Genomic DNA, 20067 nt, shown 5'->3' with positions numbered 1-20067 from the left:
CTTCGCAAAGTAATATGCTTCATCCAACGCCTCCAACTCCTGACCGTCGGATCATCCGGTGCTATAAGTCTTTTTCTACCTTCTCCAAGAATTGCTCCGACGCTACTAAAAAACCACCCGTTGGATCATCCGGTTCTTGCTGCAACTCAAGCTGATTTTCCAGTTGTACCAATTTGCTCCGACGCTTGCTCCGATGGTCCATTGGAACATCCGATAGTACTAAATTTTCTGAGTTGAATACCACCATTTGCACACTGAAGATACCGTCATTTGGATGCTTGAATATCATAGAATAATCCTAGATACAATGGCTTGGTCACGTGAATACCATAACTTGGACCTTGCCATGGTTTGGTTTGCATACTTGGGATCAAGAAAACTTATAAGGTACATGCTTGACAAACCATTAGTCCCAACGACTATGTTGTCATTTAATCACCAAAATCACAAATTATGACTTAATAAAGTCATGTTCGTTAGAAATGTAAGGAAAAAATAGAAGTGAAAGTTTTTTTAACCTAGCAATGTTGTGATAACTAAGATATTAGTTGTGCATTGGGGCCAAAAGGAAGACCATTTGACATTTTTGCACAAAACACCTGCTAGCTTAGATAGCTGATCTAAGCAGACTCCACAAGTTTTGTTCCATGCACAAGAAGAGGTGTTATTGGAGAGGTGGGAGTTGGGTTCGGCGCTGCTACTATATTTCTTGAGGGAAATCCACCATAAGTGGCGGAGTTCTACACCCCTCCAACCCCCCCCCCCCCAAACCCCAGAAAAACCTTCAATTTTTACTCGTGCACAAAATTAGTTTGCCATTAGTTTGGTAAGGAAATGTTAATCTTCTGCTCATGGATTGGTTCAAGGATGATTTCCTAAAGTATATTTTGATCATGCATTTATCATATACTTCCTCTGTCCCAAAACGAATGCAATTATAGATATGTATATGGACATACACTTCCGGATAGATAGCTAGAATTGCTTTTTTTTTAGACGGAGGGAGTATTATACAAACCCAACCATTTCAACTTTACATTTTACAAAAAAAAATTGACTAAATTATTGATAAAAATTGTAAGAATTGAATCTTGATATGCATTTATACCTTTATAAATCAAAAAAGAGGGAGTAGCATCTGCTCACTTGATGAAGGGTAGGTTTCGTTTTTCCCCAGCCGGCCCCTGCCCTGTAACCATGGTGAAGTCTTGCACCGAGTGATTTCCTCGTTTTCAGTCGAACGGATCGGCGGGGCCGTGGAACCGACAGGAAGTGTTTGCTAGACAGACGCAGTGGCAACTGAGGATGATGGCTACAAAGCACCGGACAGAGCAAAACATTCTCAGTTCTGCCACACTTAATTTTGCACCGTCTAAAATCACCCTGTTGCAACGCGAGGCTGCCTTCCACGCCTCACTAGGTGCAAGTTGGATGGCTCTGGCCTTTGCCTGGATGGGACGGTTAGGCAACAGCCATCAAGGACATTCTATCCGGTGAGGCCTCCCTGCCCGTCGACCAATCGACTCAAGCTGATATCAAAGAGATGCACGTATGTTCGTCAATTCTGCCACACATTCAACTATTCAAGCACGCCTTAGGCGCACCGTTCCCAGGTCGGACCATGATTTATCTGCCAGCTCCAACAATTAGGCTTTACAAAACTGACAGACCTTGCTCACAAAACTACATGTATGGGTAGCAGCAGATGCTCCAGAACGCCTATGTTTGGAAAAACAAGCTTAGTAATTTCATAAGCTGCGCAACTGCAGTGCACCCCGAGTAAACCGAGTATCGGACCAATGAAAAGACAGCCATATTGTGGCACCACCCCGCGCAGTTCAGTGATGTTGAGAAACGAGCACCCAAAAACATTTCCTCTATCTGAGCATGATGTAAAGCCAAATCTTACCATTTGGGAGATCAAAAACAAAAAATCATCAACATGCTCGTTCCACAGCAAGCTGATTCCTCTGCTAACCATGACTTTGGTTTGATTTGCCCTTCCGCGGAAGCTTAAGCTGAACAAAACCTCTTCACAAAACATATTAACGGTCAGCAGCTCCAAGTCAAAACTGAAGGGCTCTGTTTATTGACCGCCACTTCAAGGAATAATTTATTTTCCATCAAACATCAGGGTAATAAACAATCTAAATTAGCACCCAAACCCTAAATACAATGATGGTACACACAAACATTCACATGTATTTGTCTTGCGCCAACCGATGGCCCCCCCTATTCCTTATACCCAGTAAATGTCAGGAAAAATGTACAACTTGCTCCGCTAGCCACATTAAGCCTTCACTCCCAGTTAGAAAATATCCTGTACCAACCTGGCATACAGAAAATATACCGGTTACCACATGGTTTCATCACCTGAACATCAAAATAGCAAAAGAAACTACAGGCATCCTCATTTGGTTCAGTTCATGCTAAACAATCAATCAGACAACTATTTTGAATCAACATATTTCACATAAACAGTTAAAGCCTACTATTTAGATAAATGTCAAGTCAGGTGCTAACAGTTTTGCCTCTAAGGCAGATGGACAGGCACAGCTTACACCTATATTGTAATCATGAGCTACATGGTTTGTTTTCTATACAAAACCCTCCAATCAGGCAATGCCATCTATTCGTGACTCCTCCAGTCCTAAACGGTAATTACATTGGAATAACGCAAGATGATGTCGCAATCAATTTCTGTACTTACAAATAAAATTTGCACTACAAATTGAAAAATTAAAGGAAGGGCAACCAGGATATCTTTGTGGGAATTTAAAATAAAATAATACTCCATTCTACCAGGCATAGTTTAAAACCGTGCAAGACTGATATTTGACCGTAAATTATACCGTTAAAGTTTTATTAATAGTTACAAAATCATATCATTAGCATTGATTTTAAATATAAATCCAGTCGTGACACAACTCACATAATATAAATCCAGTCGTGACACAACTCACATAATATAAATCCAGTCGTGACACTACGCCTTATAAAACTGAATGGAAGCAGCAATAAACAAAGTATGAAAGAATGGATTAACCGCGGTGGGGGGGGGGGGGGGGGGGGGGGTTCTAGAGATGAAAATAAACTCGAGTCTCGAGGCCAGATTGTTAGCCTAGGTCATGATGATTCAATTGGTGATGAGATCGTACCACCGGCTATTGTTTACTTTTATTTATCCAGCTCTACTTTATTTTTAATTTGTAGGCCATCACCAATGCTGTGTTAAACATGTCTAGTTACCACTCAACCAGTCGATTCACAAAATGCAACATAATTCATAAAATATAGTAACTTATAACCATCACCCAAAGAGAGCTGATCGCCTATCCTTACCATCAGATGAACTCTATGCAGATCCCACTTGGATCGTATAGAACACTTGGATCTCACCAGGTTGAGGCAACAAAGCATCCACACTGGTGTCTCTTTGTATCAACCAGAATAACCTGATAGCCCTCCAAAGTAAAAAATCAAGATTCTGGAAGCCAACTTTGCCAAATTAATAGCAAACCCAGCAATTCCAATGCATTGTCCAAGCTACTCTGAATCAGTATCTAATGATAAACACAGGCGAGGCCTAACAGACCGCGGTTGGCGAGGATGAGAAAATATATTTTCAATCCTTCTTGGATTTAGATTCGCTCCATTGCATCTGTCATTGTTCGTGCTTGGGAGAACAGAAGCTGCAATCGAGAACAAAAATGTTACAACAATAACATTAACCAGCAAATCTGTTACATGTACAATTGAAGGCTACATGTCATGTATAATGGCAAAGGTGAGAACGCAGCAGCAATAATTAGAAGGTAAAAAACTCAAAATATCAACGTTCAATTTATACCACAAATTCAGCTTAAAGAATATGGACTCGCATTAAAGCTCCATAGTTATTTATATTCTAGTAATTATTGAATCATTGAACCTGTTTTAAGTGCAAGCACAGCAAATTGTAATGCTCCACAGCCTACAGATATTACCAGTCCACATGCTAAACAATTATAAATTGGTAACAAATGGAAAATCTTCAGAAAATTCAGTATAGATTAAATTCAGTTCAAGGTTATAAGTTTGCATATAGACATCATGTTGAGTGCAAGGGGGGCGTCAACATGGCAGCTAATACCCAAAAGTAATCAAAGGCTGATTCTTGAAGTTGATAAAATTCTTTCCCAGTAAGTGACTAGGGAATTCAATAAATTTCGCGGATTTGTTTTAAAATATCAGACTTTGCACATCTTCTATGGAAAAAAAAATGACCTAAGATGCCTGCCTTGAAAAGTTGACCATGATGATCCTGAAAATGGTTGTCGGGCTACCAAAAAGAAGAGGAAGTGTAGTAAACCGTTATCTTTAGGAACAAAACAATAACAAAAAAGGAAAGAATCAAATTCAAAAAAGGGAGACAGACCAGCATCAATTAAAGGCTCGACCCCTGCCTCTTTAGATGTAACTTTTGGCTGTGATTGTAGACCATCAACACTTGTAGACTCTTCATTGCCACCTCCACCTGCCGCAAGTGTAAGAGAGATCCTCCAATCATCAGGGTGGACCCCATTTGGAGCATTAGCACGCTCGCTCAATTCTTCCTGAAGGGGAACAGTGGAAGGTTGACTTGGAAACAAAATTTGCAAAGATGGATCATCGCCTGCTAAAGCCAATGGGTTACCAACCAAGCTTCCATGCATTTCATTACTGTTCCGGATAATTGAAATATCGTGAGCTGCTGACGGCTCCTCTATGCCAACATTACAATCAAGAGAATAGTCTTCTGGTGCAATATTAAAGGAATTATGTGAAGCAACAAAAGGATTGGCAACATCAGTATCAGTCCCAAAAAACTGGAACCCTTGCTCTGGTTGTGGATAAGAATGCATTTGCCAGTTATTTATCTCAAAATCACCAGCATTACTGCTTAATAAACCAAGGCCACTTGTACCGACGCCAGCATCCTCCTGGTATCTTTCAGGATATCCAGATTTAGCACCATTAGTGGCAAAAGGAAAATTGTTGCCATTTGTAGCAGTATTTTCATAGACAGCTGGCGGGCGAACAATAGCATCATTTTCTTCATCAGAATCACTAAGAACAATGACATCTGCAGCATTCTGTTGCTGCTGCTGCTGCTGTCTATCCTCTGTATTGTATGCCTGACCAAAGTTACGAGGAAAACTGTCAAACTCTTGGTTCAGTGATATATCAAATTGAATACCACCCCCTTCTTGGTTCACACTTGCGTCTTCTCCATCTTTGTAACTCCCAGTGGGGCTACTGATCATAGCGTTTGGTGCTGGAAACCCAGTGTTGTTCTGGATATGATTACCAACCACAGAAGGTTTCTTGTCATCTGCCTTACTGCTAAATTGCCATATTCCATTTGGATTTCTCTTGATTCCAAGTTTAAGACTTCTATGTCCATCAGAAGTACCCTCTCTCTTGAATTCATTAAGACTTTCCACACCAGGGTTTGTATCTTCCTGTGAGTCACAAAGCGTACCATCAGGCATATGCCATTGAGATAGCTCTCTGGTGGCAGCATCCCCCTTCACACGCCATGACCCATCAGGTTTAACATCAAGTTCATTAACATCTTCACTGCAATTGCGCAACTACATCCAAAATGAAAAAAGGAATGAACAAACATGACATTCTAGCAAAAGGCATGTGAAAATGTGTGGCAAAGACCAACCAAAGAAGTAATCCGATTGAAATAAGGATCAATCATCAAGTTCTCGATAGAGTAATTCTTCAAACATATTGGACACTGCCACTGCACAGAAGTAAGAAAGGATCAACCAGGGAGGTAGGATACAAAATATGAAACCATGTGAAAGAAAAACATGATCATTTCAATCATCAGAAGTGGCATGATATAAAAGGCAATAAGGATGGTCCCCTCATCTTACACAAGAGCCAAAGAACCCCTTCCTACTCCATTCATGAACATTAGACCTGTTCAGGAATAGCGTAGTTTGGCTAGCCTTGCATGCATCTCAAGCATGGCCTGATCAAGCCCATGAAATTATTAATAAAGCATTTTTTCTTAATACACTGTATCTCTTGTTAGCAGTAATCTTGACTAGTAGTGCTGAGTAGCTAAATGTAAATTACTAAGGGTCCAAGTCTAGTCTTTGCCTTAGGAACCAAGTCTAGTCAAGTCAAGCCTTAGCCTTGGCATGTAAGCCACTATGGCTGTGTAGTAGCGCTATAAATAGAGAGGAGAAGGGATAGACTCCCTTGTGAGTTCTAGCAGCACCAAAGAGAGTGGTCTGGTGGTTCTCTCCACACTCAAGAAGAGAGTGTTTGGCTGGCTGGCAGGTAGCCTTTGAGGACTGCCCAGGTTGGAGTGTAGTTGTTGTTGTAGCCAGAAGCTTGTAGGCTAACCTGAGGCACCTATAGGCACTTTGGAAGGAGCTGATCAAGTGGATCAGTTCCAGATAAGTTGCTGCGGCAAGTAGTATATGTTTCTGCGTGAAACAAGTGTGTTTGCGTGTATCTTCGGTAGTGTTTGGGCCAACATCTCCTACTAGAAAACAATACAATTTAATAGCATCTAGGGGTATTTCTGACTTAAGTTTACGGACCGGTCCATGTTCTTATTGCGCAAGCAGAAATTAGGCCTGGCCTCGGCCAAAACACCGCTAGGACAGATGTTCAAACAGGCCAGCACATATAAATTTGGATGTGCTTCTGCAGGCACAAATTCTGACCTTGCGAGAGCGTTGATTCAGTTCCACAAAAGTTTCAAGATCAAAACAACCCATGTGAACGCAAGGCTTGAACCTTCCAGCAATCCTCATTCTGGATCCACTATTCTGAAAAATAAAATGTATTTGGGAAAAAAGTTAGATAAAATTCCAATACTGCAAATCACACTAATAAAAAGCATCACATAAGCTTAGCTCAACATGCCAGCTATAGCCCACCAGAAAACATATGCTGGCAAGGAGAGCACGTATGACAATGCTTATGTTTGCTTCTATGTACTAGTACATAATAGTTGCAACTCTTTCCTAATACTACTAGGCTAGCTGAGCACAAAAACAACAACCCTGGTAGAACATGGCTGGTTGCTATTACCTAATTACCTATGAAGAGAAAACTGGAAAAGGTAAATGGTACTGATAGCACCTTTTTTTAAAAAATAAACTACAACAACAAAAAAGGATATCTGCAGAAGAAAACTCACAGGACAACGAAGGTTGACCGTAACAGATTCAGTAACCACTTCCAGATCGCTGTCACTATCAGCATTATCTGTAGCACCTCCACCTCCAAGACAGCGCCGGACACGAGCAAGAGCATCCATAAAAGACTCCCCTTCACCTTCCTTTGGGATCAAGCTTAATACCTGGACATCAATAATAGTGTCAGAGGAGGGTAGGTATGGTAAATAATGTAATAGGTATGATCTAGCCATAGCATTAAAAAACAGCAAAATTAAAAAACAGCGCGAGCTTTTACAAGAATTATTAACAAACTGTTGTTGATACTGTGATACTCATACATAAAACTTCCACCCATTTGGTTAGCTCGTCCATAACACATAATTAACATAATTTACACTACTCAAGTTTGAAACATAATATTAAACATGAAACAAGCTAAAAGTTGTCAATATATAGGCACTACTTATAAAACAGGAAATCACATAATACCATAAATCATTTCAACTGCATGATAAGTAGCAAATCAGATGAACACAACCTGAGCAATAGTCCTCCTCCTAACAATTCGGACTCCAAAGCAAAATGTTCGAGTATCAACTCTTGATAAGCTGATTTTATTGATTCCTTCTCTTAGACTGCATGTGGTTACCTGCAAATGGGCAAACACAAGAATGACAAGTTGAACCTATGAACAGAGAACTTGGGAAACAAAATTCTAAGTAATACAATGTTGTGATCAAACTAAACTACGAAAGTGAAACTTTGCTTCATCCACTAGAAACGTACACCCAATTGCTTCATATCTCTGAATGTCAGATACAGATAGAAGAGTGCTAACTTAAATATTGCCTTATTGCATGTTTTACATTGGCACTAGGAACTTTCATGATAAAACCAGAAATTGGCTACTGCATCATTGACATGCCTCACATCAACACCAGGGCTATGTACTATTACGTCTATGGTGAAAAATGATCTCTTATCATAATGCCATCAAAATGGTGTTAGATTATTGTGTGGAACATGATGCTGTTGATTGCATATCCGATTCTGTATGGCTTATAGTGCCATCAAAATGGTGTTTAACTATTGCGTGGAACATGATGCTGTTGATTGCGCATCCAATTCTGTATGGCAATGGTTTGCATATCCAATTCATTAGGTTTACAATCCTACTAAACCTATGATGCAGGGTACCATGATCGAATATAAACTTGTGAGCCCAGCCAATTCAAGGCACAACAATTTATGCCAAAAAAAACAGCTTCTTTGGGCCATAAATCTCATTGTCACACACTCACATGCAGCAGATCACTTCTGAGTGACATGATATGCCCAGCCTCATGCACAAGTAAACCATGTGCTTCACTAGTTAATGACAAACATTGTGTAGAAAAAAGCAGGATCGGAGCTGGCAACATGTGTGCAAAGCAGGACTGGAGCTGGCAACTAGTGTGGGGGCAACAGGAAACAAAGAAGCAGTACTATATTGTAACTTCTCCATTGATATCTGTAGATGGTTTGGCCAAAATGTGTGCATCTGACCCAAGTAGTGATGAGTAAGCCAACTCAGCCAATGAAGAGTTGCTTAACAATTGATATAGCATGCTGCTTTTGTAAATGCAACCAAGTCTCGATTCTACACAGGGTTCCAAGGCTTTACTGATTAGAAAGAACTTGTGATACAGTATCTTAGCAAGCAGTTTATATAGCAGTCCCTATCTTTGAATTTTCTGATTCCCATAAAGTAACTATTCCTGTATTCCATGAGTAGATATACATTATGAATCATGAACTTGCACTATTTTATTAAAAAAAGGCAATTTTTCGACACTTATAACTCCAGGCTTCAGGAAAGCACAAGAAAACTAAGTGAAATCTGTATAGTGCCAAAATACATGTAGCTAAATGTCTGAGAATGCCAGTATGCTCAGAACTTAATAAGTGTATCATACAGTTATAAAGAATGCTACAAGACACAGGAGACCTCAAAACAGCAGAAACCAGAAGCGTAGCATAGCTCATACTTCAAATAGATGAAAAACAAGCTTATATTCTGTTCTAAAGGGAATCCATTTTAAAGGTGTAAGTGAACCAAACAGAACAGGACCTGATGATCAAAAGATGACGGAAATGTTGGTTAAAAACATCCTCCAAGGAAACAAAGGCTAGTACAACATCGCCATCCAACCAGCATCTAGATCCTACCAGTGGGACAAAGTAAGAATTAACTCACCAGTGGCCCGTCATCCCGTCCATTTATCCCTAGTAACTGCGAACCAGGTCTGGTCACTACTCGTACAGGAATACCTGAACAAATGGAACAAAGATCAAACTGAAAATCCCTTAATTTCATCAGATATCGATGTAAATTAATCGTATGTGTCTCAACTACAGCTGTACAGCATATAGGCCAAGTTTTCAGTTTGAATGCATTTCAATAAATCCAAGTTATACAAGAAAACTTTGAACATTACCATTCACTTGCAATTCTGCATATTGAGGCCATTGCATCCTGAATTGGACTTTGTCATTTATAAGAATGCACCAAACCTGTCCACCAGACCCACAAACATAATCTCTAGTTAACAAGGCAGTACAACAGAGCCAGTGAGAGTGTTCAAGTGTCTTCCTGCTACGACATGATAAACTTTAGTCCATGGAATCATGATTTTTTTACAGAAGCAAATGTTCTCAATGTGCAATGCTCGAGTCTATATGGTACACACAGTTCACAATGATGTGAAATATAAATCATTGGGGTACATGAGAAATCAAAGAAATTCCATGTTATGTTGCAGAAAGAACATAATTAAGTGTGCAATATTTTATCAGGATCTAGGCAAGTGAAATTCAGTTTGCAGAAGAGAGCGCAAACCTGGAGCTCAAATTCTGGTCTCTGAATTGTTTCTCTATCTGATCGAGAAAGTTGGAAGGTCTTCTCCACACTTTGGGATACACTTGTTCTAGAGATATAAAAGGTTTCACAAGAACACATTTATGCATAAGTAACCCAACAACATCAATCCAGAATACAAATTAAATAGCAGAATAGTTAAGTCTACTCAATGAAACACTATTATCTAATAGATGTGCCAAAACACAACTACAGACGGCCTTAGTCCCATGCATTTGGATGCCAAGACACACTAATAATGAATCTTAACAATTAAGAAGCAAAGATGATAAATATTGTACTTTCAAAGATGTAGAACATTCTAACACCAATTCAATAGATTGTAGTTATATACAAATGAGCATTAGTGCTAACCATTTTAACACATTAATATTAATGGACGGTTTTATGCTGTATCAACAATTATCAAGACAGGGAGGATTATCAAATCTGCGATGGAATTTAATGACTAACAAAAGATTCTGAACTGAAGTAACCCCTATAGGACTGTTGGAGATATTAGCAAATGTTGACTGTATAACAAGCATATATTTATGCCTAGCACAGCAGCAAGAGGATAATAGATATACATATGGCTAAAAATTAACTACTGAAAACAATACAGCATCAACTTTCCTTCTCAAAGTTAAAATTAATATTAACTATGACAAACATAAAAGTACGGGTATTGACAACCTCCAAAAAAAAGAATAGGCACATTGCACATTACGTAAGACAGCTGTAAGAGAAAATATGGCAAGCAAAACAAGTTCCAGTATATACCCACCCATCATTTCCAACACCAGAAGACATGAATTTCACAGGGAGTAATGGATTTCCTATAGTCAGCCAAAACCTGCAAATTCAAAGGGTCAAATTAAATAATGCAAACAAGAATTGCAATTCCCAGAAGTAAACAATTAGAACTTTTAAGTAAAGCTGTTCAAGTAAATTGCCAAGATCAGAGAACCTAAATAGATTTACAAAGTTTCACCAGTGGCTTTTGGTCATAATACATTTGAGGCACTGACCAAAAGGCATAGCAACTTCAATTGCACAAAAAACTAGACACGCCTAGATGTTTAGTCTTCAATAAAACAGACTATTTCATTTTCATGTCATATTTGTTGCAAAAGGAAATAAACCATTAACGTGTTCAACCCAAGCAAAGATAAGTAGACGCTTAATAGGCACACTATAAACTCAGGCAAATACAAATAACAGTGTTACTTAACCTAAGGAATGAGTGTTTTCACATATCACATAATACGTAAATATACATTTAAAAAAGGATAGGTGCATAGCATACTCCTGTTAAATAAAATGGCAAATTCAATAGCATTCATCTGGGTACCAACATAAAAAACATATCAAACTAAGAGCATCATCAGGCAACCAAGCAAGCACTAGCCTAGTGGTAGTAACCTGGGTTGTTGAACAAGAGGCCATAAAATCGATTATTATATCACAGGTGGAGAAATTAGTAGAACAAAAGGGGATTCTAAGAAGCCCATGGTGGGTGAAAAAGATCATATTCTAAAGAAACAGTAAACCATACAAGAAAGAAAACCATAGCAAAGTTGATTCACTACATTTAGCTATCGCTGGGCACCACAACAGCTGCTCTTGAAAAATAAAAGGGAAACAAAGTAAACCAAACAAGTCATAACAGGACATACGGGTCTGCCCGGCTCAGTCGGCACAATTCACAATAAAAATGAGGCGGAACTTCAGGGCTAACACCCTCTGTGGGCCTATCTGGAATGAGTACACAGGTCATATGCTGCCACACTTGGCATTTGGCATCTTCACACTGCAGAAAACAAGATGCAAGATAAAAGATTAACAAAGGACATGACACCAAAAGAAACTGGTTGTAGTTAAAGAAATAGTATCACGTAACGTGTGCCTCTCAAATGAAAAGAAAAAAAAAGGATATGCTACCTTGATCATATTGTCATTTAGCATGGTACTACTGCAAAGGCAGCGGACCTTAGACTCCACATGATAATAGTCATTGGCTTCCTCTTTGGGCCTGAAATGACTGAAATCTGATCCACTGTGGCTCCTAGACGCTAGGTCAGGAGCACATTGAACTTGCATTTTCCTGCTAAAGGAAGCATCAAGGCATCAAAAGAAACTAAGTCAATAACTTCATCTGACATAACCTACTCTCTGTAAGTATTTTCTCCTGAAAATTTGGCAAACATATGGAATCTAACCTGTATGTGTCATCAACAACTTTTGCCACCGCCTCCCTTGTAAGAGCATTTTTCCTTCCCCATCCAAGATGGCGCTGACCTGCAACAAGCAAATAGAGCTTAAGAACCAGATTTCATCGAAAGAACAAACTTAACAGTTCAGATGAAGAAAATGCAAACTGTCTGATGCTCTAATAAAGAAGTCTTGATCGACGATAGATTTAGAAATGATCCGTACTGAATTATAATGGCACAGATGTGAAACCTAATGGCTTGAGCACAACTGAAAAGAAAGGCTATCCAATATTGAACATTGAAAAATGCAGTAGTTTAAGGCAAAGATATAGAGAGGCATATGCAGAAAAGACAGGCATACCTTGCTCATCTGATAACAGCGCCAACACCCTGTCGACTAGGTCCTGTAATCAACGATTAGGAAAATGGATTAGATACAATAAAAACAAAGTTGAGTTGAAATAGCAATACTGATTGAAGTTCTTTCCGCAAAACCATTGTTACCACCAAAGCGAGTTGTACGCAGCAGACAAGCCCAACAATGATTTATTACTAGACTGCGAGTCCGCCCTGGAGGCTCGCATACCATGCCTCCATTCAGTAGAAATTGTACATGCCCGGAGAAGTGAAACGAAGTGTAGGAAAAGTGGAAACAAAAAAGGAAAACATTTGCTGACCTGCTTCTTTCCCTGCTTCGGTAAGCCCAGCTGATTTAAGATATCTTTGAGCTCCTTTATTCTAAAGTACGCAAGTTTATCCTGCAACGGACAAGGAAAGGATCAACTGAGCTTCAAGAGTAATCCAATAGCATGATGTGTGCATGAAGCAGACTACCAGACTTCTCGGGTCGGATCGATGTGGCCAAAAACTACAGGCGAACTATCAACTCTAGAACCGCATGTGAGTTAAAAAGAACAGAGATTTCAGTGCGTAAGCAAGCTTGGAGTAGCTTACGTAAGTATCGCAGCATGCAACAGAGGGATCCAATCTAGCCTACCAATCACAATCCATGAGCAATTAACTCGCAGGCTAAATCGGTACGGAACCACCCCTAAGAACACATATAGCTCCAAGACCCAGGACTGAACTACTGTGGGCGGTGGACTAACAAGCTAAACGGCAGGCTAAGCAATTCCACATTCTTTTCTAGAAACCACGAGGTGCCAGTGCCACTGGTACCAAAACCGCTGGAACTCGGAACTCCCACAATCCATCCATCCATCCCTCTAAAATCGTCACAGAATTAGCTACGGTGGCGGGGTCGGGGGCGGAGTCGGCCGCGGAAAATCCCGTAAAACCAACCAAGCCCCCCTGGGGAATTCGCGCGGAATCGGCGGAGATCGGGGGAGAATTGGCGCGCGCGCGCCTACCTTGCAGGTCGAAGCGAGGTCCGCCATGGCCGCCACCCGCCTGCTCCCGCGCGAGGAAACCCGCGGAGGGGCACGGGCATGGGGAGGGGCCGATCGGGGACCCCCCGGGGCTGCCGGCAGCGGGCGCCGGCGAGGAGATCCGGCGATCGGAGCGCCGAATTGGGGGGCGGGCGGGACGGCGGCTGCGGCGCGGCGACGGCGGCGGCGGCGGCGACGCCTCTATCTCTTCGCCTCCGTTTGTATCGACGATGGCTGGGGGTGTTGGGTTTTTTTTTCCCCTCTCCGCTCTCTGTCTCTCTCACCTCGTCTTCTCGCGTCGCGCGTGCTTGTGGGGCGGGTTCGTCGACGGGGGAGGGGAGTTTCTCTCTCCTATTCAGCCGCCGCGGCGGACGTATCGGCCGCTATCAAATCCGGTTTTTTTGCGGCCGTACGAGTCCGCGACCGACCCAGCCGGCGGGGGTTGGTCGTCGTGCCCCGTCCGCGCTTTACGGCTTCACTCCTTGCTTGCAGGTCGATCGGGATAACCCTAATATCGTTTTCACTTTTACGTTTCAATACGAAATCGGAAAGGTCGGAAACGAACACGAACTTACGGTGTTCGAACGGGAAGACGTCGAAAACGATCGAAATATGAAAGAGTAAAATGGGAACACTAACTCCGTAGAATCAAGTACATGATGTACGCAGCTCACCCTACCAATTCTATACGCGAATACAATAAATACATAACCAGTAGAAATAGTTCAGTACTTCCGTAGTAGAAAAATCGCACAAGTCTTAAATAAATAAGCATTTGTGATAATTAATCAATTCTCGTTCAGATTTATTAGACTAGATTCCCGTTCAATTAGCTGACATCACATAGAGTGTCCACCAAAAAAAAATATGATGGTCAGCAACCCACCTACAAAGGTCCATAATCACCGGCCTAACAAACTTCTATATTAATCTCCTTGTATCTAGTCATCCCCACGATTCCTCCGGTCCTACCCGAGTTGTCCAAGGCCAAGCTCTGCGTTATGCTCACGCGAGTGGCCACCGCCGCCGCCTGTCGATTCCTCGATCCGCACCCCTGAGCTCTCGCCAGCCTCCACGCCTTCGTCCAGCTCCATCCGGCCACCACCCCCTCATCTAGCTGCAGCCTCCAACCGTCCGCAGATCGTAGCTAGCTGCTAGTTCTTCTCCCATGGTGCGAGCAAGAAGGCGCGGCAGGCTGGCCACAATGCAAGAAGCTGTCTAGGAGGCACATAGGAGGGCAACAAGTCAACGACGCAGGCCGGCGCGCGCGAGCGAGAAGCCGAGCGGTGGCGCTGGTGGCGGCCGAGCAAGCACAGAGGTCAGCGTTGGCATGATTCCCTGCTATTTGACAGTTTCAATGTAGAAAAATAGGATATACCGAATAGGGAAAAACGGGATATCCCGACCAAAAGTAGGAAAAACGAAAATTAACGGGATAGCAGTTAAACCGTGTTGTCCTGATTTCATTTTGTCATCCCGTATTTCAGTAACGAATCCAAATTTGTCTGAAAATACAAAAACGAACTAGTAAAATGTAGAAAATGGGACGGAACGAATTTTCAACCCTACTTACAGGGTACCGCCGCGCTCGCGTTGTGGTTTGCTGCTTACTCACATGTCTTCACCTGGAGCGTCACCGTGGGCAAGGCACGCCTTGGATGGGCTAGGCTGACAGTCAAGAAAAACCTCGCTCGCAAATTGTACTCTTTCATTTCAAAAAAAAAATATTCACATACGTAGAAGACTCGATTTAACATGATCTATATTGATATATATAAAGATGGCATACGTGCAGTACCACTAAGATGCGTGCGATGCACACCGTGTGTGTGATTATATGAAACGTGAATAATTAGAACATGGTATTTGATGAGTTTTGAATAAAAATAAGTGTATAATGTAGTTGTACCTGTATACATACTTCTTTCTTACGCTCCACCTTCCATAGCCTCAAGCGCACATCCCTCCACCACCACCATTTCCATCATCTACAACCAGTGATAAAGTCATTGCCTCGCTTCTTCAATCAACACCATTCGTTGTCACCTCTTTCTAGCCACACCTACGCTAATCAAGGCGTTTGCCTGACCTTACTGCCTAGCACTCTTGCCCAACAATCTTCCACTAATGGACCAATAATATCCTAGTTGATGAGCGCGCCTTCCCCTGTCTGGATGATCTCCATTTCGAACCTCACAATTTGATCCTAACCTCGAACCCTAACTAGAGCGTCGACATTCATGATAAGAACACGGTGGAATGGAAATTGCTAGAAGAAAGTGGCCCTCATGTGCTAGAGAAACGAGGAAGGTGGTGAAGGATAATTATCCACCTAAGTACAAGGGAATATCCTAAATCTTAATATGCAAATGTTTCAGTGCATGCGTATATGTTCTCCTATATATAATAGGTAAGTAAAGTAAGTTTGGACTCCAAACCATATTAGGATTTAACTCTTGTCAAACATTCAGTATAAACCATGTTATGTTCTCACTTGAAATAAGGAAGGGATTTGTATACAAACGTTTATATTGTACCTTCAACCACCCGTACATTTACAAGCTTTTATTCAATCAGAGTTTTCGATTAAATAAGAAAAAGTATTATACTTCCTCCGTCCTAAATTATAGGTCGTTTTGATTTTTCTAAATTCATAAATTTTGCTATGCACCTACATATTTAATATTTAATATGTCTAGATGCATAACAAATGTTATGAACCTAGAAAATGACTTATTAGATAGAGTAACATACATGCCACAAAAGATTTGTGGATGACTACTTGTGCTGTTAGGTAATTTTTTTTAATTCCTTTTATATTTCGTTTAGTTTTGTAAGCTGCATGTTCTTTTGGATATCTTAAGCGGCAGCTACAAATAATATGGTATGATATCATTTGACGAGAATCTCTGAAGTCAAAATCTTTTTTATAAAAAAAGTATTTTAAAAAAGAAAATATCTCAATATCCGCCTAAACATTGATCGCGACGGATGCGGCCCGGATATGCAAAGCTGCAAATCTCGAACCAGGGAACTGGGAAGAATAGAAGAGTTCGATTGCTGGATACCGTTTGTACAGGGGAACGTAGTGGATTGCCGGAGGACAACGCAGCCGGCCGCCGGGAAGAAGGGAGGCAAGGGCGGCGCAACGATAGGATTTCTCTTTCGTGGGGTTTGCGACGGAGCCCCACTCGTCAGTCATAGCGGAGCGCTGCCTTGCGGGGCCGCGAACCAACCGGCCGAGCCAGCTGGTCCCGCCTGGCAGGCCCCCATCCTCCTCCGGCTCCGATGCACTCCTCCCCCGCCTCCGCCGCGCCGCGCCAGGAGCTCCCCGTGGAGGTCGTCAGCGACGAGGAGATGGCGCTCATAGACGCCGCGCTCGCTGCCGCCGCTGCAGCGGGAGCCCGCCCCCTCCTTTCCTCAGCCGCCCGTCGCGCCGCCGCCCCGCTCTCCTGCGCGGCCTACTCGGCCGCCGGCGGCGACATTGAGGACTCCCCTCTGCCCCGGCGGTCGCTTCTCGCCCGGTTCCGGGAGCGCCGCGCGCTCGCCGTTACTGACATCACCGCTACGGTAACGTTGTCGCCCAAAGCTCGTGCCTTTCGCATTTCCTTGTCTCCACTCTCCTAAGCAGGGCAGATCAGATGTGCTCGCATCCAGTGGTTCTGATGGTGAGCGTCCTTCCCTGCGGCAGGAATGGTGTGAGAAACAGATGGAGTTCGTGCTCGAACACGGCAAGCCGGAGAGGACCGAGGCCATGAAAGCAGGTTCGGACCGCCACGCGCAGCTCGAGCAAGAGGTGAGAGTGAGACCTACATTTCTGGTTCTCCCAAGCGGAATGCTGCTTCGTTACACCGGTTCTATCTTGAAAAGTTGAAATGTATCCCATTACTAATGATAATGCCCCTGCGAGGCAGCAACGCAGTAATCTATGCTTTTTCACCATGACTTTGCCTTGGAGAATTTCTCTGAACGAATCTCACGACTTGTTTCCTTTTGGAGCAGGTTGTTGAAAGAGTGGACGTGACCATTAAATCCGCGGAAGAATTTTGGGCAGTAAAATTCATGAACTTCATCATGGGAACAAACCAGTTAATGTTCGAGGGCATCACACGGGAGCTTCCAGTGTAAGCACTATAAATTTATCTATTCTCTGTGCAACTGCAAACTGATATAGTGCACTTCTCTTTTTCGGGATAACCATACTGTGTACTGATGGACATGCTCTGCTATACTATCAGTTTCCAGTGTAGATATGAAACTTTCTATCTTAGGAAACATTCTACTTAGTAGATCTGATTGTAAATCATGTCACTGCAGGATTGGGGTTGTTGAAGGTTCGTGGATGGTAGGGATTATTGATGAAATCCAAATGCCCATGGATGGCATTTCATTTCAACCTATCTTGGTAGATACAAAGACACGTGTCAGGCCCACAGTTCCCTCAGAAGCACAAAAAAGAAATGGAAGGTTTGCCCCTTACTGTTGCTTCCCTATTCGTTTAATGGAATTGCACAAAGTTGTATTGATGCTTTTTTGGCCTGTATCCCGTTGTCAAATCATAGCGTCATTACTTGCTGACTGTATGTAAGATCTTTTTAAGCTACACAATGGTAAAAAAAAGGAAAAGAAAACTCAAACGTGGGAAGAAGATGTCCTCCTTCCTTTTTTCTTAAGAGAGGGGATTAAACGAACAAGCCAGGATGATGATTATCTGCTCAATATCTTTATGACAGGCTTCAGCTGATGTGTTACAAATATCTATGGGACAATTTGATTGCTGAGAGATTTCCAGCAGATAATTTCTTCAGCTATTTTGGCCTGGACCCCAACTACTTGTTATCGGATGATGTCAAGCAGTACATCAGCACATTGGGATTCGATGCAAAGGTGCTATGAACCTTTAAACTTTGTATTTTTTTCTTCTTATAGTTCTCAGGCAAATTACTGTGATTTGACTGACCAGTTTATTTATGGGAAATCATTCAATTCCATGTGCTTGGAAACTGCACAAATCAAGGAAGTGTATGCTAGACTTGTTTTCTGCCGGACTGTCTGGATATTCATGCTATTGTCTACAAAGTTTTTTATAATCCTTGCGAGTTGTGACATGGTTTCTGCTTGCAGACCTTTGAAGATGTATTGAACTATTACAAGGTTACCTGCCATACTCTACCGCGGTCTCAAGAATTGCTGTTCTTGAGGTAAATATGAGTTACAGGCTTATACAGCTTAAACAAAAATAGCCTGCAGTACATACTGCTGAATGGCGAATTCACTATTCTTTGGACCTTTTGCGAATGTTACATGGCAGACATGTAGTCTGATTTTCTTATGCTCTATTTACTGGTGCAGATATGAACTACAGGCAGACCATTCCCTGCTTGAAGAATACCAGTTCACTTATGATGCTAGGTGGTTCAAGGATCAAATCCAGCAAGTCCTTGGCTTCTGGCAAGGTTCACGGGAGCCTAAATTTGTGACTGAAGAGGAGAGGTGGAAATGCAGTTTCTGCAAATTCGCGTCAAAATGCCCAATGATTGCTTCCATATCAAGATGTTGACCCTGTCAGAAAAGGCTCTGACTTGGTTGTAGCTTGGTGAAATATTTGACACTGAGCTGACGAACCAAAAGTAGTAATGAATTTTAACATTTGAAATGCCTTACATTCATTCTTTTGTTTATTCTTTTTCCCCTTCATGGATGAAGCAATGTAACTATTGTTATTTTACTCCACGTGCAGCTTTGTAACCCAAATGTTATCGATTGGCAATAGAATTCTGTTCTTGTTGACCTGGTGTACATATTCATAATGAAGAAACCACTTTCTGGAATGTTCTTTTGTGGGATTTGAATTTGGGTTAATGGACTGTTAGTACATATCATTATGTTCACCATTTTTTTGGAATGGAGACAGTGGTTTATGGTCACTCTTGCGCGAGATACAGCAAATAAAGAGAATGGAATGGGTAGCACATTCCAGAGGGTTTTTCACAACAACAAATATATGGCGCACATAAATAGAACACCTTTTTGCGTACAAATATCATGGATTCTAGTGACGGATCGATATTTATTTTAGAGAAACACAACAAATACAACAAGGTCTTCTTCTCTTTCCGCCGGCTGTGTCTTCCATGGTGGCGTCCAGGACCAGGAGAGGGCGAGCAGTCAGGCAGCACGCTCCAGTTGACAGACGGTGGCGTGTTGCCGGAGCCAGCGGCGCGGGCGTGCCCGAGGCCCGAGGGAGCCGCCGCCGGAGCCGCGTATTTGGTGCGCTCTGTCGGCGGATGGATCCGCCAGTTGCATCGCGACGGCCGCCGGTGGCACCGCAGCCTCGTCGGCCGCCGTCTCGCCGGCCTGGAGAATAGGGGGTTTTCTGAAAACTGTCGGAC

General features: G+C 42.2%; 2 protein-coding genes across 6 annotated transcripts; one reads left to right on the top strand and one right to left on the bottom strand.

The window, feature by feature from the left end:
* Positions 1 to 2019: 2019 nt before the first annotated feature.
* On the bottom strand, positions 2020 to 13996 carry LOC101773204 (E3 SUMO-protein ligase SIZ1). Of its 5 annotated transcripts, none has more exons than XM_004960295.2 (18): positions 13658 to 13996; positions 12965 to 13045; positions 12649 to 12691; positions 12294 to 12372; positions 12016 to 12181; positions 11751 to 11884; positions 10859 to 10927; positions 10054 to 10141; positions 9653 to 9728; positions 9412 to 9485; positions 7714 to 7824; positions 7196 to 7357; positions 6717 to 6821; positions 5696 to 5776; positions 4418 to 5615; positions 4267 to 4321; positions 3343 to 3692; positions 2020 to 2330 (listed from the first exon to the last, which is right to left on the bottom strand). In XM_004960295.2, exons 1-17 carry the CDS (start codon positions 13682 to 13684, stop codon positions 3665 to 3667), a joined length of 2577 nt encoding a protein of 858 aa, XP_004960352.1. In that variant the 5' UTR covers positions 13685 to 13996; the 3' UTR covers positions 2020 to 2330; positions 3343 to 3664. The 5 variants fall into 5 exon arrangements, with proteins under 5 accessions (XP_004960352.1, XP_004960349.1, XP_012700269.1 ...); XM_004960292.3 differs by having other exon boundaries at positions 4280 to 4321; positions 13658 to 13995; XM_012844815.3 differs by having other exon boundaries at positions 4280 to 4321; positions 12016 to 12178; positions 13658 to 13995.
* Positions 13997 to 16701: 2705 nt separating this feature from the next.
* LOC101772383 (exonuclease V, chloroplastic) lies at positions 16702 to 19510 on the top strand. The gene is made up of 7 exons (XM_004960288.3): positions 16702 to 17245; positions 17367 to 17471; positions 17678 to 17799; positions 17993 to 18142; positions 18409 to 18562; positions 18800 to 18876; positions 19028 to 19510. The coding sequence occupies exons 1-7, from the start codon at positions 16964 to 16966 to the stop codon at positions 19233 to 19235; spliced, it is 1098 nt and encodes a 365-aa protein (XP_004960345.1). The 5' UTR covers positions 16702 to 16963; the 3' UTR covers positions 19236 to 19510.
* Positions 19511 to 20067: the final 557 nt, after the last annotated feature.

Source organism: Setaria italica, chromosome III (assembly GCF_000263155.2).
Source record: "Setaria italica strain Yugu1 chromosome III, Setaria_italica_v2.0, whole genome shotgun sequence".
In the NCBI taxonomy this organism is placed as follows: domain Eukaryota; kingdom Viridiplantae; phylum Streptophyta; class Magnoliopsida; order Poales; family Poaceae; genus Setaria; species Setaria italica.
Note: the sequence above shows the minus strand (reverse complement) of the source record. Positions and strands in the feature narration are given on the sequence as shown.

What these genes read in the sequence shown, in the direction of transcription:
- LOC101772383 (XM_004960288.3), top strand. Translation starts at nt 16,964, where the DNA reads ATGCACTCCTCCCCCGCCTCCGCCGCGCCGCGCCAGGAGCTCCCCGTG. An exon ending in ATCACACGGGAGCTTCCAGT is followed by an intron (nt 17,800 to 17,992) that starts GTAAGCACTATA and finishes ATGTCACTGCAG; the next exon opens with GATTGGGGTTGTTGAAGGTT. An exon ending in GCACAAAAAAGAAATGGAAG is followed by an intron (nt 18,143 to 18,408) that starts GTTTGCCCCTTA and finishes TCTTTATGACAG; the next exon opens with GCTTCAGCTGATGTGTTACA.
- LOC101773204 (XM_004960292.3), bottom strand. Translation starts at nt 13,684, where the DNA reads ATGGCGGACCTCGCTTCGACCTGCAAG. An exon ending in CGACTGAGCCGGGCAGACCC is followed by an intron (nt 10,928 to 11,750) that starts GTATGTCCTGTT and finishes TTGAATTTGCAG; the next exon opens with GTTTTGGCTGACTATAGGAA. An exon ending in TGAATCAACGCTCTCGCAAG is followed by an intron (nt 5,777 to 6,716) that starts GTCAGAATTTGT and finishes ACTTCTGTGCAG; the next exon opens with TGGCAGTGTCCAATATGTTT.